Source organism: Callorhinus ursinus, unplaced genomic scaffold (genome assembly GCF_003265705.2).
Source record: "Callorhinus ursinus isolate GAN/ISIS: 27379988/994484 unplaced genomic scaffold, GSC_fseal_2.0 scaffold7, whole genome shotgun sequence".
NCBI lineage: Eukaryota > Metazoa > Chordata > Mammalia > Carnivora > Otariidae > Callorhinus > Callorhinus ursinus.
Window position 1 is genome coordinate 8,805,085 of NW_027397069.1, and position 19,478 is coordinate 8,824,562.

At 43.5% G+C, this 19,478-nt stretch overlaps 1 protein-coding gene across 8 annotated transcripts in view; it reads right to left on the reverse strand.

Annotated features, from left to right (window-relative positions):
- The window catches only part of MBNL2 (muscleblind like splicing regulator 2), a 155,802-nt gene that overhangs the window by 101,799 nt on the left and 34,525 nt on the right, over positions 1–19,478 (reverse strand). For 6 of the 8 annotated variants that reach the window (XM_073894380.1, XM_073894384.1, XM_073894383.1 and 3 more), the window contains exon 2: positions 6,376–7,150. In XM_073894380.1, the coding sequence (XP_073750481.1) occupies positions 6,376–6,549 (174 nt within the window). In that variant the 5' untranslated portion in view covers positions 6,550–7,150. Of the gene's footprint in view, positions 1–6,375; positions 7,151–7,828; positions 7,958–10,167; positions 10,186–19,478 lie in introns of those variants that run through there. The other 2 variants (XM_073894382.1, XM_073894381.1) reach the window with 2 other exon arrangements.

Sequence of the window (19,478 nt, forward strand, 5' to 3'; positions counted from 1 at the left end):
AGAAAGACTAAGGATCCTCAGCATGGTGGTCAGTATCAAGCTAAGGTTTTGTGCCTGGGGAACAAGGCATGGGGATGGAGTGAGCTGATGACCTGGGGCAGGGACGGGATGAAGAGTTTGGATTTAGATGTGTGGAACTACAGGCGAGTATGGACCACGCATATGGGGTGTTTGGTGGGCATTTGGAACCAGAGAGTTGGCAGGGAAAGGGCACACACCCAGAATGGCTATGGATGGGCACAGAAGTGGGAACTGAATGCTGAGTTGCAGACACCCTTTCAGAACTGATCACCGACCCAACCCAGGAGGGGCCAACACTGAGTCTTGGCGACTATCCACACAGGGGAGCGAGGAGAAGAAGAGGTGGTCTTAGAGGTGAAACAGGCAGAAAGGTTGCAGTGGTAGAAGAACGAGGAGTGTACTGGTGGGGGGTGGGGGAGAGCAGGAGAGAATTGCAAAGGAGGGGCTGACCAGGCTTGCAGAACGAAACAGAGAAATTAAAGACAATGATGAACAGCCATGCAGAGAAGTTTGGGGTCTGAAGTTCAAGTTGTGGGGACTCCTTTGTTAATTTATGCACTCTGTGAATGGTTATTCTTGCCTTTCTGCTACGTGCCAGCTACCATGCTAGGTGCTTGGACACAGAGATGAGTAAGACGCAATCCTAACTTAGGAAGCTTATGGGCTTATACAGGGACACACACTTATAGGGATAAACTGTTATATGGAGGTCTGAATAATGCCAGGAAGGGGCAAATGGCTGATTTGCCCTGGAGGGCAGAAGTCAGATGACAGGGAAATGGACCTCTTATGCAGGAAGTAGAGTTGGTGGGTCCAAGAATCCTTAAAGTAGTACCTGCCCTGCACTTTATCATAACATCCGAAATCAGAATCACATGGGCGCACACACATACCAATACCTTGGACGAACGCCACTTTTGTTACTGAGACCTAGTAAGTGATGGTATAATGTTTGTAAATAAATACAAACAAAAATAAATATACGTGCCTTGCTTTCTCTCTTTTTCAAATATTTAATTTTAGTACCTAAATTGGTTTATTCCTGGCGGCTTCTTTTTAGAATGTTTTTGACACTTCAATATGCTAAACTTGTTAAACATGAATATTATTAAGATACTAGGAGATTTAGAATTCATTAGACCAGTGATTTATTCTGTAAAAGGAGTTAGGAGGAGGGAAGGGGCGGGGGTAGCTTTGGAGTCACACTTACCTCTGAGTAGGTCCTTTCCCCACAATTTACAAGTTACATGTGAGTTACGTGTGAGTCGCTTACAGTTTTGAACCTGCATCCACAGCTACAATGGTTGGCTGAATAATATTTGCCTTACAGAGTTGTCGGAAGGAACTGATAATGCCTGGCAGATAGTGGGCTCTATATGACTACAGAGATTTCTGTTGGTAAGGACATAATTGTCTGAGATTATATTTTCAAATCAGGCCAGAATTGAGCATATAACTTAAAAAAATACTCAAGCAATTTCTACAAAGAATTTCCCTCTATTTGAAAGCAATTCAAGAACATGAAGTTAAGGTCAAGGCCAATGACATACATTTTTTAGTATGTTTTTAAGAACTGTCCAAAATGGTCACCTATCTACCATTTTCAATTTTGAAATTTTCACCCATACATATGAAGACTAAAATTTTATTTGCCATCAGCCCACTGAGAGCCAGCATCCTGTAAATGAGTGAGCCAAATCTACTTTTGTTTACATTTTTGAAACTTAGCACCAAAGAGAGAGTAATAAAAAGTAGTTTCTGCATCATGTGTAGCTTCAGAGAAAGTGAAAGAATTTACTTGTCAATTCTCCAATGTTGTATTACACTTCCGGAGTCACACTCGTGTCTCTAATTCCTGCACAGAGCTCCCTCATTTTGAAATCTATTGAGATTTTGAGAATGGGGCCAAAGCACATGGCTGCACAGGTTGTGCACTGCACAACTCCAGGGGGTCCTGGTCACATAGACTGTTGAGAAATGCACCCCTACTGTACAGCCATATTGCGGCAGCCCTATCTGAGAGGCTTGAATATGTTCCTGATGAACATGCTGTACCATTCAACAAATACTTATTGAGCATCTAATGTGTATGAGACACTGTTCTAGGCTCTGGGGATACAACAGCGGTCAAAAAAGATACAATCGTCATCTATATGGAGCTTACATTCTAGCAGAAAGGATGGGGGGCAGATAATGAACAAAAACTAACTATTTGATATAAGGTCGGCAGAAAGGCTTCACCGTCGGCACTTCTGATCAGAAGCCTGAAGGGAATGAGGGACAAGCTGCTCATACAACCGAGGCAAGAATACTCCGGGCAGAGCAAAGAGCAAGTGCAAACAGCGTCAGGTGGAAACCTAGTTGGTACATCCAGGGGACAGCAACGAGGCAGGGCGGATGAGGGGACAGGGGTAGGACCGACATCAGGTGCCTGGAGGTGAGAAGCAGATCTCCTAGGGCCTAAACAGCGTTCCTAAGGACTGGTCTTTACTGGGTGAGATCGGAAGCCACTGGAAGGCCTTGAATGGGGGAGTGACATCATCTCATTCAGGTGTTAAAAGAATCACGGGGTCTTTGAACAAGTTTTTACTATGTAAAGTCTAAACAATTTCCCCCAAGTACTCTAGGAGTGCTTTTTGTTTCTGTTTCGTCAAACTAGCAACATGATTTAAAAAATTGTTTCCTTTTTAAAGTTCGGTCTGAATTAACATGTTGAAGCAAATATATTAAATACTTCATCAAGTGGTAAATGCCAAAACCTTTCGTCTCAATAAGCATTACAGCTAATTCATTTATTCCTTTCTGGAAGTTTCAATTTGCAAAACAAGCCAGATTAGTTCCTCACTCAGTTACAGGGAAAAGAACCTGAAAAGAAAAATCTCAAACATCTCAACTGTGAGGGAGACGGTTTCATGGATTATAAAGGGACAGAGATGGGGTTGGTCAAGGCTGCAGAGAAGTTAGTTGCTCACGAAGCAATTTGCATTTTGTCAAGTTAACCTAGCTTGTAAAGCACAACGTTCCAGAATGTTCTGGCCTTCCGGAAAAAATGTAAGCAAATCCACTGTTAAAAAAATATCACAAACGCCATGCATGCTCTGTGGTTTCACTTGAACTGCAACAAGGTAACAGTTGTGAAAAAAGTACAGTTGTCATCAGTAAGAACTCTGCTCTGTTTTCTGAAATATCTTTTATAAAAGTATTTATATATGTACAATTCTCTTTCCAGAGACCTCAGCAAATCTCTTTTTTAACCACCCACAAATTTGTTTAGTAAGTGTTTATGGACGTTTGCTCATGGATGCAAATAACTCATAACAAAAAAACAAACCAAAACAAAACAAGGAATAGCTCAGGCTTATAGTAGACTGGTCTCTATACTGATATGCCAACACAGTTTCCTCTTACCTATTTTTATGCTTAAAAATATTCCACAGTGTTTGAGAAAATACCTTGTAACAAATAACAACAACAACAACAAAATGCTTGCCTCAAACTTGATTTCTTGTAATGTCATGACTAATTTGTACCACTGAGCTATTATCACTCACACCATAGATTCTTAAGAGTTTGGACACATGAAGAGTTGGACGCTTTATGGGTTGGACATGTCTTGCCTATAAAGCCAGTCATCAAAATCAATGTCTACCATGACCAGTCCCTACCATGTCTTGCCCTATGCTAGGCATCTGGTATATCTTAGGCCAGTGAGTCTTTTTAGTAACCTTATGAAGTTGGAACTATTATATCAATTTTAAATAAAAGGAAACTGAAATCAAGGAGGTAAAGTAATTTGTCTCAAATGAGAGCTCACCTGTAACCAGCCAGAGTTCATTCAAAGCCCTTGCACTTCTGTCTTAGGCTGGTTCCACTTGGCGACATGGTCTTATTTAAAATATTAAATGAAATATTAAATGAAATAAGATTAAAAAGCTTAAGTATGTTGTCATCGTATTTTTTCTTTTTAGCTACCACTTTTGAGTGCCTTTTTTTTATTTGCCTGTCCTAATCGTAGAACTCGTAATTCCTACATGCACCTTGCAAGGTGAATAGACCAGCATGGTGCTGGGCACTGTGCATGCTTGAGCCAATTTCACTGGTGAATATCCTCATTTTACCCATGAGACAAAAGCTAAGAGGTGATAAGTGACCCACCCAAAGCGGGGAAGTGGTCAGGTCTTATTCTTGGGTCTGTCTTATTCTTCTGGCTGTGGGCTCCTTTCACATTCTTTAGAGTTTGACAACTTTAAAAATAAATAACATCACGCTCAAATTGAATAATCTGAAAATTTATAATTCTCAAAGGGAACAGATAACTTAAGGCAATATGCAACTGTGCTTCAACACTTGAAAATGATTCTCCTAGATCCTTCTGAAAATGATCTTTAAAGCTTCATATTCTCATGGCTTGGTTCATGTTTTTATGCTAACGATAACCATTATGGATCCTTTCTCCGTGGGCTGAAATCCTCAAACAATTGTGGTCTTGGTGAATCCACAGTGAGGTAATAAATTATAAGGATCTGGGAGTTGTTGTTTTCTTGAGAGTCAAGAAATACTTAGCCTTGATACATTGGACATATCTCCCTCATACTTCCTTAACTAATTTAAAGAATTAAAAGTTTTAAGAAACTTCCTAAAATGTTGGTTTCATAGTAAGTAGGCAATCAGAGAAGGCTTGGATTAATAAAATGAAGGAAGTGGGATGACCTGGAAAATGAATTTCTCATTTCTGACCTGTTCCCATATCTTGAAGTTCTTATGATCTAGTTTTTAATCTACACTGCTTTTTATAGTGAATGTTTCCATTGGTGACAACCATAGAAGCAAATACATACTTAGTTTACTTGTTTGACTAAAAGCAAAATAAATATTAATATAAAAATGTGCTTATACTGTTATGCTTTATATAATTGTGATTTATCCATCTGTTTATTTCTGTGTAGACAAAATAATTCATACTTTTAAAGTCTAATCTCATAAACTTTTTATGAGAAAAGGAATAAAATAGGGATAGTTATTGAGATAAATAACATACCTAATTTTTCAAATTTTAACACTTGAAAGACTTCTCTTGGGCTATAAATGTATCCTTCTGCCTTTAGTGTATAAACAAATTTTCCCTTTAAGATGTACTTAAACATATGAAGTCTTATATTTCAGTTTTGACTTACAAATATCATAAGACATAACTTTTTAGTTTAAGATAAAAATCATCCCCCAAAACATACCCAAACCTTCAATAACCAAGAACAGGCTAACATCACTATTCTGTAAACTCACAGCACTAAGATTTCCCAAAAGCATGGATCAACTTTTCTTTTTTTTTTAAATTCTTTGGTAAGCTTATTTATATGAAGTTTTGCAGATATATAAACGTTAAGCTCTTTTTAAGCCATGTATCTTATATCCAGTGGAAACAGTATCATGATCATGTTAGGACTGTCTCAGGCAATCTGGGATTCATAGAATCCATATTTTAGGGCAAAATAAACCTCAAAGAATTATGGGCTAAGTCACCCCTATTTCCTTCAATTAGATATTTAACTATAATTCCCCTATTTCTGCAGGTCCAAACCCCACTGGACTCAGTGTATACCTCAGGTTGTTTACCTCCTAAAAAATTTCTTGAAATGGCCAGCTGAAAGCCACTTCTCCCTTCTATGGATCCCCACAGAGGTCTATTTCTCCCTTAAGGCACGTGTCCCTTCCTGTCTAGTATTATAGTTATTTGCTGATGCGCTGTATTTCCCCTCCCAGATAGCGAGCTCAAGGATGCCATCTTGAATCACATTCATTTCTTCTGTGATCGGTTAACTTACACACAGTGGGCTCTCAGGAGTATTGAGTGTGTACTCAATAATTTCTGTTAGCCATGACAAATTGTCAGAGAGAATGAAAAACCTCTTAAGAAGTATTTTAGGAAACCCTTGGTCAAGAAAGAAACCCACAAGAGTAGAAAATTCTTCGAGAGGAGAAGCAGAGTAACTGGCACATAAAAGTGACACATTCAATTTCTTCACCTTTATATAACCTCCAGAAGATCAAACACTAATAAAATATTTATCTTCAGTTGTCACAAGCCAGACTTTGATTTAAAACTCTTGGGTACATGAATGTCATGCCAGACCCAAAATACATCGTCATGTATTTTTAATTTAAACATGGATCTGTGAAAAATTTATGTATGCCTGATATAAAAAAAAAAGGGGGGGTGAAAATATCCCAATAGTCACCACAAACAAGAAAACAGGACCTAGAAACGACTGGAACTCCTCTACGAGTACCACAGAAAACCTTCCATTGGGAAACCCAGCGTGCCATCGACGTGCCACGGGAAACGCATCCCCTTACCTTGAGGGAATCAAAGCAGGCAATGACTCTTCCATTCTCCACCTGGCAGCTCTTGGGGGGGTGAGCAAATTTGCACTCCTCGTCGGAGCGGGAGCAGGTACCCCTCTGGAACTGCCTGCAGACCTCTAACGTCAGCCATTTTGTGTCTCTGACGGGGGCCACGTTCAAGGCCATGGTGCTCAGGCGCCGGGGATTCTGTTCGTTTCTGTCAAATGATGAAATCAATCCAGGTCCCAGTGATTCTGAAACTACTGTTGTGAAAAACCCCACATGTGCGTGTGAAGGTTAAGTGATAAATTGCCTAGTGAAGTCCAATCCAGGAAGTGGTGAGGAGAGGATTTATCGGCAGGCAGTCACTCATCAATCAATATGCCCCCCTTGAAGACTGCAGGCCACAGCAGAAGCACGCTCAGTGTCATCTCTGGCTGTAAACGTCCGAGTCTCTTGACCGATCTGCAGACACAACCGTTTTTAATAAAGTGACTTCACGATCATGGCACTCCTTGGGAGAATATTCAGTTGATGCTCACAGCTATTGATGGTGCTGGAAAATAAGTCACCTAGATGATCAGATCTTGGCAGGATTTCTCTTTCCTCCCAACCTTCCTAAATTCTGAAATCGAGCAATTGGCAAAGTCAGACAATTGAGGTATCTTCATCCACTGTAAGGTCAGGGTAACATGTATTTGACAGAAGAATGATGTGAACACCACAAGAGCTCAGGTTGCAGTTTCCAGCAAAAGTGACTTCGCACAGGCACTTTTAAATCATGAACCTGCAGAACACAAAGAAAACATCAACTTACACCCAAACTCGGTGGAATCAACACTCTGACACACTGTTTCAGCTCTTATCTAGAATTTGCGAAAGTGCAGTTTCGAGCTTTGAGCTTAGAGGCTAGTGAGGAAAGTTATGCATTAGAGAGAGAGAGAGAATACACAACTGCAACCGTATTGCAGAAATGATCTAGGCAGCAGTCCAAAAGTTAGGAATGACTCAAACACATGAGTGTGGCAGACACAATAATTAGGCATTCCGAAACAATCCCATCTAATGTGCCTCATCGCCAAAACAGTGTATTAGAACCGTGGCTTCCAATTAATTTCACATTGAGGCCATTGATTTTACTGTTGGAAATGCTATCAACAATCATTCGGGTTGTGTCTCTCCTATATAATAAGGGTATTGGCATTTTGGATGAAGCATGAGCCTCTTACTCTTTGCAACCTTTCCAGTTCAGAGAGATGTGAACTTAGAAATGGATAGGTAGAAGCTTCCTAATATTTATTTTTAGGTCTCTTAGGCTTCCTCTCTACTGTCACTATTTGCTTCACGTCAGAATTCCCCTCTACGCTGTAAGCACTCGGAGGGTAAGGACTATTTGTATTTGTCATTTCTGTGTCCCTGGTGCCTTAGTTCATGGCCATTAGGTCCTCAAAAAATATTTACTGACCGATTTCACTGATGACCGCCTCACTGACTCAAGGGATGAATGCAAGTTAGTTTTAGTTTAGTTCGGTTTAGGTTTTAATGGAGTCACAGTCTGCTCCATTCTGGGTAATGCCGGAGTTAAATCACATACCTACAACAAAAATATAATTAGTAAATTCAGATTTCTAAAGTCATCGTATTTAGTTGCTTTTAATGTTTTCAAGGATTATGGAGTCATTAAAATATTAGAAATTTCACATTACTGGGTCCAGGATGAATAAAGGACTGAATATCAGATGCTGATCATTTTCATAGACTGTATGGGCTACAAGCCACGTTCACCACATGCCTAGCCTTGACGTCCTTCTAAAAAAATTTTAAATAAGAACTTAATGGAAACTGGAAGTCGATTATTTAAAATCAGCATGTACAAATAAGTTCAGACACTAATAATTTTTGCACGGCTCACAAATGTTCCCTGAAAAAGTAGGTCTCATGGTGATTAAGTTTCATTAACTCCAGGTAAACCGGGCCGAACAGGCTTCCTTGCCATAGGGTTTGGTTTGGTTTTGTTTTGTTTTTGTCTGCTCTTGAGTGAGTCTCTAATAGGGGAAGAGAAACAATGGTGTCTCTCAAGCTTATCTGATCATGGAACATTTATTCAGCGGGACATCTCTTGGGACTAGTAGGAAATGCTACTTCATCCCAGTACTTCTTTTACTTGTTAGTAGAAGCGTTTAAATGAGTAATAATTGTATGTGCATTTAAGGAATCTGGCCACCTTGAGAGAACATACCTAACTCCGACTGTAAAATATTTGAGGGGACAGGCAGGCTCCTGCTTGTCTGTTTGGCAGCACTGTGTTCCCAGCTGCTAACATCAACTCGCTTAACTAGGCAGTTCAAGAAGATGAGTTTAATAACCAAATTTACTCTGGGTCCGGTTTCACAGACCAGCCTGGACCTGCATCCTCATTACCTCAACCCCCATCTCTAACCCCGGTGGAGAACAAAGGCTGAGGGAAGCCAAGGGACAAGAAAACATTCCTGCCTGTGTATCCAGTGGAGCCAAGACACTAATAATGAGGTTTCAAATGATAGGTTGGCCTCGTCCAGTTTAGATTTACACAATATTTCATAGAGTCCCTGAGTCCTAGGGAACAGGGTCCGATGGGATTACAGGACAAAAAAGACGCAGGAGAAGCTCATCCTCAAAGGCAGCGCAGCCTTGGCCATGGCTTCACGTGCAGGAAAAGAAACAGGCAAACATGTATTTATGCGCAGACGGTAAATGAGTAATTAATTACTCAAGTATTCCTAAAACCCATGCAGGAACAATGCTCTCAACCCAGTCCAGTGAATGGGGTACGCATTTGCTTATACTTTTGGGCAAGAGATCATCATTTTCCTGGGAGAAACAGATTGCCATTTCTAGTTACTATGAAAATGCAACCAGAATCTAGCTGGTCAGACTTTAGGGAGATGAACTTGCTTTTAAAAGGAGATGAGCCAAGCTTTGAGATGGCCAGAGTCCTGTGTAAGCCAACGATGTTCCAGAAGGAAGCAAGCGGAAGTACATCATATTGTACCTCAATATATTGCTATCTTCTCATGAGTCCCCTCTTTCTTCCAGCTTGTTCTGTTTCTATCCTAAAAGTTACAGAGCTACTGTTATCAAAGACACTGCCTCCCTTAGGCCATCACAACCTCCACCTTCTGGAATGGGTACAAGCGGGCACTTGTGGGAATAAGGAAGAGAGAGCAGATTTGAAGGAGGTTAAGGAAGGCCACCAAAGGAGACGGCCAATGATGGGTAAGGATGGAGGAAACCAACTTTTGACACAGTTATCAAAGGACAAGACTAAACTCTGCTAACACATAGACCAAAATACATACTGGATCTACCAGACTGTAGATTCCCGGGAGAAGGGGTGACATGTTAGGGCTTTGCTCTCCAGTAAGGAGGCCACCAGCTACATGTGGCTTCTGAGCACTTGAAATGGGGCTGGTGTCACTGAGGAACTAAATTTTAAATTTTTATTTAATCTTAATTAATGTAACTTTAACTTAAACATGGATCCTCAATTTAGTTACTGGAAAACTTTCAAGTGTGCTTGGACTGACTCAAGTACATAAATCCACGTTTTAGTTGTACATTTTATGAGCCCTAAATCCAGATCAAGAATTTCCAATTAATTCAGCTCCTGGGTTGTGCTTTACGTGTGAAATTCACACTGATTTCAAATACTTCATACAGAAAATAATGTGAAAATCTCGTTAATATTGTCTCATATTTACTACACGGTGAGTTGCTAATATTTTAACTAACTGGATTAAATATTACTATGAAAATTAAACTCACTTGCTTCTCTTTAGCCCCTCCAAAATTCAGAGCTGTATGAAGCTGCCATTAGATTTCTATTGATGGCAATGTCTTCGGAGGTTTGCATTTTTTTTTTCTCTCGGCCAACACAGAATGTCATGGAATGGTGGAAAAGTACCCTGTCCAATGGCCAGCTTCTAGCCCTCATTTGGCCAAGGTTCTTTCATGTGACCTTGAGTAAGTTGATTTCTCTGAGATCCAATTTCTTTATCTGTAAAATATGGATAACGGTTCCTACCTACATGTCACAGTTGCTGCCATGAAGGACAGAGGATGGAGGAAACAGAAAATACTTTGTACACAGTGACATGCTGTCCCAATGCCAGGCAATGAAAGGAGAAGCTACTCTATAAATACTTATTGAATAAATCCTCTTTCAGGATTCTGCATCAACGGCCTCTTGCAGATCCACAGACGCCGAAAGCAGGGCAGGGCCTTCGAGATCAAAGGGGCCAACAGAACGAACGGGGTCCTAGGGGCCACTTATCTGCAGCATCCCTCAGTTCTCAGACTGATAGATTTTGTACCCGAAGGGAACCCACAGAGAAGTTTCCCCAAGTACAAATCCCACCGTGTTCTCACAAAAGCCTGACTGACACCTGCTTTCTTCCTTCAGTTGCTACTAACCCAGAAGTGAATCGGACACTCTGGGGCCCCCAGCAGTCACCCCGGGTGCGATGCGTAGCCCAAGTATTCGGGAAGCATTGCTCGGGAGCCTCCTTGGTTTGAGGGCTTGTTGGAAACACAGAGGTGGAGGCCATTCCCCAGTGCTCTGGGTGTGTGGGGAGGAGAGAGCAGCACTTTCTAGTTCACCTGCCCAGAGGGGCCCCTGGGAAGATGTGTCTGAGTGGAGAGGACACCTTCTTCTCGTTCTCAGCAAAGTCCCACGTACGCTGCCATCGGTCCTGCCTCCCTTTTACCTTTCCCAGATGTTTCTGGGCTGTACTGGGAGCCAGGGTCTCCTGCTTACGTGATTTTCCAGTTCCTTCTGTTTTACATTTCTCCCAAAGCTCTCTCGTGCAGCCATTTTTCTCAGTTCTTTTGGACTCGTGCTTTAGTTTTATTTCCAACGTTCCAATCAATGCTATCCCAATTAGCTCCTTCCGGTGCAGAACCCAGGCAGAACTCAGAAGTAGTTCTTCCCAGTGATTTCTCCGGCCGGGTTTCTTCATTGGTGTTCCTTTCCTTGTCCTCTTTGGGCATTCGGCAGTCTCGTGTTCTCTCCCTCTCCTGGCTTTCTGAACCCCTCGGGGAGGAAGAGATGCCCGTGGCCTTGGGGGCTGAGCACTGATGTGGCCAGCCCTCAGCGTCCCTGCATCTTGAAACCCTGTTCCCTAGGACCCCCATGGCCCCCTCCGATGACCTGTCTCTAGCCCACTTTCTGACAGTACCTGGTGATCGTTTTTAAGTATGACCCCCTAATTCTCAACAACTTAACTACTGACTTATCCAGCCACCTGCTCCCAGTGTAAGTTCCTCCAGGTTTTGCCCTGTGTACGTAATAGACCTTCCCCATTAGTTTCAAGTCCTCAGAACTCAGTTCAGTGCCTGGTGTGAAAAATATGCTCGACAAATGTTTGTCAAACAAACTCCTGATCCCCCTCCAATGAACATCTGCACTGTAATACGGACCAAAGTCTAAACGAAGGGAATAAAGCTCTGAATAGGGAATGTCAGTACTATCCTGGAAGGGAAATGCGAGCACGTGTCGTTGGCTTACCCTGTTTCTTGCCAAGAAGGTCAGGGGTGAGCGTGAGGATCTGCCCCAGGGCTAAATTATTTGATCTTCAAAACCCAGCATGGTCAGCCCTGCGATTTGCAAAGGGTAATACCTGGGTAAGCACAGCAGTGGCTCCTGGGAGCTGGTTAGGATGCAGATTCTCAGGCCCCGCCCAGAAGCACTGACTCAGAAAATCCAGGGGCGGGGCCCAGCAAGCTGTGTTTTAACAAGCCTTCCTGGGGTGACTCTGAAGCCTGCTCCAGTTTGAGAACTGCTGTAGTAGGCATTTCTCGCTGGTCCCCCTGTTTGTACCAAGGGACTAAGGATGTCAGCCCTGAGTTGATCACAGGGTCTCGGGGTCACGGATTCCCACAGAGATAATTGCAGGAGGGCTGGCTGGGTGGCTCAGTTAGTTAAGCGTCTGCCTTCAGCTCTGGTCATGATCTCAGGGTCCTGGGATCGAGTCCTCCATCGGGCTCCCTGCTTAGAGGGGAGTCTGCTTCTCTCTCTCCCTCTGCCCCTCCTGCTTGTGCTCTCTTTCTCTCAAATAAATAAAATCTTAAAAAAAAAAAGAAAAAAGAGAAAAAGAAATAATTGCAGGAGGGCTGCCTGGGGCTTCTCCCAGTGGCTGTGTTTCTGATGGATCAAAACACAACTCAACTAAACAAAAGACACCTGAGAGATCTATCCCAGACAAGACGTCATTCTATGAAAATTACAAGAATAAATTAACTTCGAGCCTGTAGGTTTTGTTCAGGATGAAGCAGGCCTTCAGCAGCTCAGCCCTCAGCGCCTTCCTGCTGGAGCTCTTTACAGAGGGGCTGCTTTGTAGCGCCCCGATACAACGAACATCGAGGTTCACCGTGGGACCCATCTTCAAAGGAAAAGCAAGATTGAAGTTCAAGGATAAAGAAACGAAGTTGTGTAGTATTGCCCGAAATACCAAAGGACTTGCTGCTCAACTCTACAAAATAATCACAAGCTATTTTTACGGTCTTTACTTACATGACACTTCATTTTTCAAAATACATTTAAAACTCTTCTAGGTGTTCGATTTGTAGAAAGTTGTGGCTTTGGACTGCATGAAAGAATGGGCTGCTCACGTCCGTTTACAGCTGCAGGAGGGCGCAGCAGGCCCGTTTGGAAAGCATGGCCCGCGCTCCTCAAGCGAGGCGACCTCCCTTCATTCCACACCCCTCAGCTCCCAGACAAGCCCAGGCCAGGGACCCCAGGTGTCCTCACCTTGCTGACGCTTTAGAGCTAGTTTGTACATTTTTGAAGGGAAAAACATCAATCATGCCCGATCTTGAGGCTGAGATTGATCAAAATTTAAGACTGCCTTAAGGAAAATAGTTCAGTTTCGGTCACCTATGGCATTTAGCTCTCTGCCAGACATCGGCCTCCTAGAGAGTTCATCAAAGGGTCCTTGCAAAACAAACCGATTTCTGAGTCAGACAGTCAAGGACTCATTAGCCATTAAGTAATTTATGGGATGTCTTTAATTTTATTTTCCATAAATCTCATTACCATAAAGAAACTAGGTCTCCTTGAATTTCCTAATCTCTAATTTTGGGCATCTTCGGGTTTCCTCTTTTTAATGTTTAAAATTCTCCGAATATATGTTTAAAGCATGATTTTTCCTTCCTGTGAGCGGCTTGACGTTTGAGCATCCCCACTTCTATTTCTGGAGCTTGATTTAAAATAGCTCTCAGTGGGCTCTCTTCCCTGATCAACGACTGGCCGCTTCCCGCACCTATCAGATGCAGACGCCTGGGTGGGGGACGGACGGATGGGAGAAGCTGCCGGCTGGAGTGCTGGGCTGAGAGCCACTTGACCTCCAGGAGAGGGTGTAATCCTGCCCTGTAATCACAGCCACCACCAAGAAAAGGTCCCTCACTGGGGCCTTCCCACAGGAAGCCCAATGGACCAATAAAAATACGGGAACTTGAGAGGCCCCACTGCAGAAGCAGAAAAGGACCTCATTGACTTTTTGAAGAAGAGGAGACTGTCCTTAAAAAGATGTTTCTTTATAGAACCTTGAAATGGGCTTCTTTTTAATTTACTGAAAATAAACATGAAATGGCATTCTGAGACTTCTGCATGGTTTAGAGGTAAGAATCAACTTTTCTACGTGGGGTTCTAGCTGCTGCTGTAGCCTGATTAGCTGTGTGATGTCACCTGAGCTCTCCAAGTTCCAGCTTCCTGTTTGGAATCAAGGGGTCAAAAACACCAAAGCCATAAATATATGTACTGCAACCAGTATAGATTAAATAGTATATCGTAAGTACTCTCTACACGGTGTCTACCCCTTATCAACATTCGCTGTGGCACCCATATGCCTAACATCTATGTGCATGTACACACAATCACACACATACACACAACCCCCATAACATGCATACACAGTCACACACACACAACCACACACATACACACACACGTGACAGATGGAGATAACTTCCACTCACTAAAAGTTATAAATTTCTATAAAGTAAATGAGTCTAAATAACAGGAAGTAGAAAGGTCCTTTCTATGAAGTTGGTACACTCTAGGAAGTCCTTCCCAGAATATTAGTTAGACAAACTTTTGATGGATGCTCTTCTAAGACTAATTCCAAACACATATTCATTCTAAGCAGAGAAAGAACCAAGGCTAACAATGATGCCTTCATCTTACATGGTACTTTTCCTTTGGAACACAGTTTCAAATGCATTTCCTTGAGGAAATCAAGACACTGGCCACGCAAGGTCACAATGGCGGGTCTGATAAGCCAACGTTCAAGACAACGGTAATAAAAGGAGAAAGTCCCATCTAAAAATTTTCTCTTGTATCTTAAAATGCAAGTAAAAGGTTCATAAAAGCCAGGTCTCATTTTAACACATGAAAATTTCCAGTCCATTTTCATTGCAGTTTCCAGGAATGGGCAGAGAAAGAAATCCCATCTCTAATTAGAAGAGGAGAAATTTCTAAATATACTCCTGAAATGACAGCCAGATATAATATATTCAACATGTATTTGTATTCAAATTATGTTTTTTCACTGTGTCTGTGTTTTCTATCTAAACATTTATAATTCAGTTAGGAGATGCTCTTATGAGAATAAAAGCAATTGTATTAGATACCATTTAAGACTGACCGCACTTACCGGTTTCCTGGATGTCCAGGACCCAGTGGCTGCAGTCAGAAAAAAATGATTATTGAGCTGCAGGCTGCATTCTAGCCCCTGAATTCCCAGAGAAGTCTTTGTCAGAACTTCCATTTCCTTCCCCGGCCACAGCCCCCGTGGACAGGACTGCTTTTCAGCTGACCTTTTTCCTTTTCTCTCTCCAATATCACCAGCCGAACGGCTGTCTTTTCTGTCTATACGTCTTACAAATGCCAATCCTCCCTTTCTGGACAAAAGTTTTATAACATAACTACAATGATCACCAAATGAAAATAATAAATCATAGCGCCAACAAGCTCACATGTTGTAAAAAGCAATATATTACCACATGGAAATGTAACTAAGATGTCAAAGGAAGTTAATGTTTAATAAAACAAATAACTCGTATTTTGAAATTTCAGTGCTTAGGTACACGTATGACAAGTGATGTGGCTGTTCAAAATGTCAAATAATCCCTGTTACAGTTCCTAACAAGGTAAAGAACAATCTTGTCTCAACTTACACGGTTGTTGCCTTCTTTAAAAATTCAGTTATATTAAAACTGTCTAAAAAATAAAAAATTAAATTAAAAAAAATACTTTGCGCAAAAAAGCACAGTTAAGCTCTTGACCTAGATCACTATGAACAGGATTTTTATCTCTGTGAATGTGTCCAATAGGACACTCACAAGTCGTGAGCTACAGGCCGGTTCTTTGCTCTGAGGGAGTCACCCACCCTGTAAGATGCCAACATGCTTTACTCCCGCCCATTACATTTTAGAGATGCTCCCTAGTCATGTGGACAATAGGGGAAAACTGTTCCCTTTGATTTCTGAAGAAATGTTTCCTTAAATTTACAGGGAGAATAGTGTCGTAAGGTCATAGCCTGCGTAAGTCTGACTAAGTAGACTCAGGTATAAACTATCAGGATCATTAGTATGGTAGATACTGGGGAGCATCAGAGGGATCTAGACAAGACCTCAGCTGAAGGAAGCTCTCTCTCTAGATTCACCCAGGATGCATCAGAATGAGAAGGTCTCACAGGCGGTCAGCCTTGGTTAGAGATTATAGCAATGGTCCAGAGAAAAGGCATAATCGAGGCGGAAAATTATATTGCAGTAGTGAGAAGGAAAAGGAAGACGGTGTGGTTGGGGTAAATTCATTAGAAACCGATCGTCTTCAGGAATGAAGAGAGCAGGGAAGAGATTAGCCAAAGAGGACTTCAAAATTTGGATCCTGTGTGGACACTGATGCTCTGCCCAGGAGGAAGGATCCCAGGAAGTGGAAGCTAATTGGAAATAGGGGCACTGAGGTTGAAGAGAGAGGGAGAGAGATTTATGTCTGTATCAACATCTGTGTATCTCTCCAGGGAAGACACGAGAAAGGCTTGAGCGAGTCAAGGACAGTCCGTCCGTTCAGTTACTTAGAGGTGACAGAAAGGAGAGGAGCAAGCGAAACCATAGAAAAAGAATAATGAGAGACAAAAGATCCTCTGAATATTGCAGTGTCAAGGGCGCTGGAGTTTCAGAGCTCCAAGATGAAGGTTGTAGCCAGAAGGGTCCACTGCCACGAGGAGGCCACTGGCACGTGGACAGACGCATAACGAGGATGTCACGGCTGGCTCTCCAGGTGGCAGCTTCCCTACTTTGCAGCTGTGGGGGGAGAGGGGGGGACCGCTGGGAAATGGATGCTCAGTGCCCGGAGCTCTTTGGAGCATTTGGTGCTGCAAGAACACCATTAGCAACAGGGGAAGTTTGGAACTCTCTTTGCTTTGCAGTCTGATGGGCACTGATTACCCGTGCGCTCCCAGGGAGGTGACGCTTTGTGAACCTGGGCTTTGCTCACAGAATGCACTAAGTGCAGCCCCCGGGAGAGTGGGAGAGAGCTTGCTTCTCCCATCTCGCTGCCAACCAGCCTCCTCTTTCTTTCCTGAGTGGAAGCAGGGAAACACAACAGGAGCATGGGGAAATGGCAGGATGGAGCTGTGGGCCAGAGAGCAGGAGTTGGCCCAGAAGACGAGGAGGGAAGAGGCCACCAGCTCTAGCGGAGGGCCCTCGAGAAAGAAGATGCTCATTTCTCAGATGCGGGGCTGAAAGAAGGTGGGAGGTGAAGGAGACAGCCTGGTTTTCAGCTGCAGAGCAGGAAAATGAAATGGGGCAGCTTCTGTCTCACGGCCCCCGCCCTCTGAGTCTGGCAGATGTTCTACCTGCCCGGACAGGCAGGTGTGGGGCTGGGGCTTACAGAGAGCTCTTGAAGCTTTGGATGGCCCTCGCGGGCAGCAGCAGAAGACGCGAGATCAAGCCAGAGAATGTCAAGTGGCTCAGGAGGCAAGACCCCGGTGTGAGAGCATGCGCTTGTTCTGAAAATGAAAAGTTTGGTTTCGTCCCTTTCTCCATCTGCCCTTGGCATTTGAGAGCTGGGGCAGAGAAGGGACGCTGTCAATTTCAAAAGTCAAGGCTGTGGAGACAGGACAATTTAAAGCAACAAGAAGGCTTGAGTTCTAGCAAGAGTATCTGTGAAGGTGACTGGAGTTGAGGACCTGGGGGACAGGGCTGTTCTTCTCTCCTTGTGGAAGCTGTACCTGCTCTCTGAGTGTGCATCATAAAGCATCTAGGTGTGTAAAGTGTCTTGGGGGTGGGTGTGAGTGACATCTGAAGCGGGCACGGCGAGTATCCCCTACCAAGAGGGACTGGATCAGTTCACACGAGCTCTGCAAATGAGAGCAGAGCTAGCAGCTTCCCTGAGCCTGAGCAGCCGCCGAGAAGGAGCTGTGAGAAGTGCTCACATCTCAATGGGCAGAAAAAGGCAGGTGCTTAGAAAGGACCATAGATTCCTGGGACATCTTTGGTGGTGAGATAAGACCCAGGTACTGGCTTCAAACAAACTTGTGTTGAGGACCTTTTGCCAGCATGTTTTTGAGATAAAAGGTACTAAAGCCGAGAGATCAAAGAGTTTATGCCTGGTGGGCAGTGTTAGCTGGAGGAGGCGGAGGCTAGCAGAGGCTGGTGAATGCAGAGGGAGCGGGGAACAGGTTTGAGCACTGGCAGTTTGGTTGCAAAATCCACACGGCTCTGTTTTGCCACTCTCTCCCCCAGTTTATGGTTCTAAGCCCACCAGACAGTGACAACTCCCCAGAGCTGTGCCCTTTTATCGTCTCTTGTCTGTTTCCTCTTCCTTCCCCATCCTGCCTCTCTCTGACAAGCCCACATCTGATCCATTAGGAAGTTCCTCCAGCTCTGCCTTTCCAAGAGATCGCGAATCTAGCCCCTTCTCACCACCCACACGGTGGCCTCCTTCCTCTAAACCACCATCATCTGGGTTAACGTGACAGGCTCCTAACCAGTTTCCTCCGTTTCTCCCCAGGCCCCGCTGCAGTCCCATCTCAACACATTATTTTGGGAGATCCTCTGCCAAGGTGATGAGATCATGTCATCTCTCTGCTCGGGGGTCCCAATAGCTCCCCACCTCCTGGGTGTGAAAGCCAAGAGCCAAGAGCCCATACTGACCTTCATGAGCAGCCCACCTTCCCTGACCTCCTGCTTCCTTGTCCACTCCCCCTAAGCCACTCTTTCTTGCCTGGGGCTGGTCCGTGAGCAGCAAACATTGGCCTGCCCCAGGGCTCTGACTTCGCTGTTCCTTCTGCTGAGAATGTGCCTCTCCCAGATAGTCATATGGCTCAGATGTCAGCCTGTGGGGGGGGGGGGGAAATTCCCTGATGTAATATGGTTTCAGTCCTACCTCCTCACTCCAGCTCACCCTGCTTTATTTCCCTCCAAAGTCCTTATCATTATTAGATACTCACATATGTACTTACTTATCTTTTCAATTTCTCCCCTAACCAGAATGTAACATCTGTGAGGGTAGGTCTGTGAGTATCCCCGACAGCTAGCTCAACACAAAAACTTTAAGACATAGTAAGCACTCAGTAAATATTTGCTGAATGAGAGTGCGGACGAAGGGACATATAAATGAATGAATACACTACACAGCTCATAGTTTGTGTCTGTCTTTATGGTATGTTTTGTTCCATCCTCACGATGTGATTGGAAATATTCCTCAACCATTGTTGTTCTTGTTATTATGTCAGCTCTCTGGGACTCCAATTTCTTAGCTTTAAACTGGAGGGGGGGTGCAACAAATTTTAAGGCCTTAAAGGTCTGTGATTGTACAGTGATTGGCAAGGCTGACTTAAGGAGAGATGTATTTTTAGGCACTCTTCTGGAAATCTTATCAGCTCTGCTGGGTTTGGCCTAGATTTGTTAGCAAGCTGTTTGAACTGTGAGATCTAACAGGAGCAGGTGTATGGGGGAGGATTTGGAGAGCCCATTGTGTTCCTGCTCCAGAGTCCAGATCCGAGGGGGCACTCGGGTAGGATGGAGAAGTGACGGGATTTTGCACTCAGCACCAGGATGGAGCAGGTGTTGAA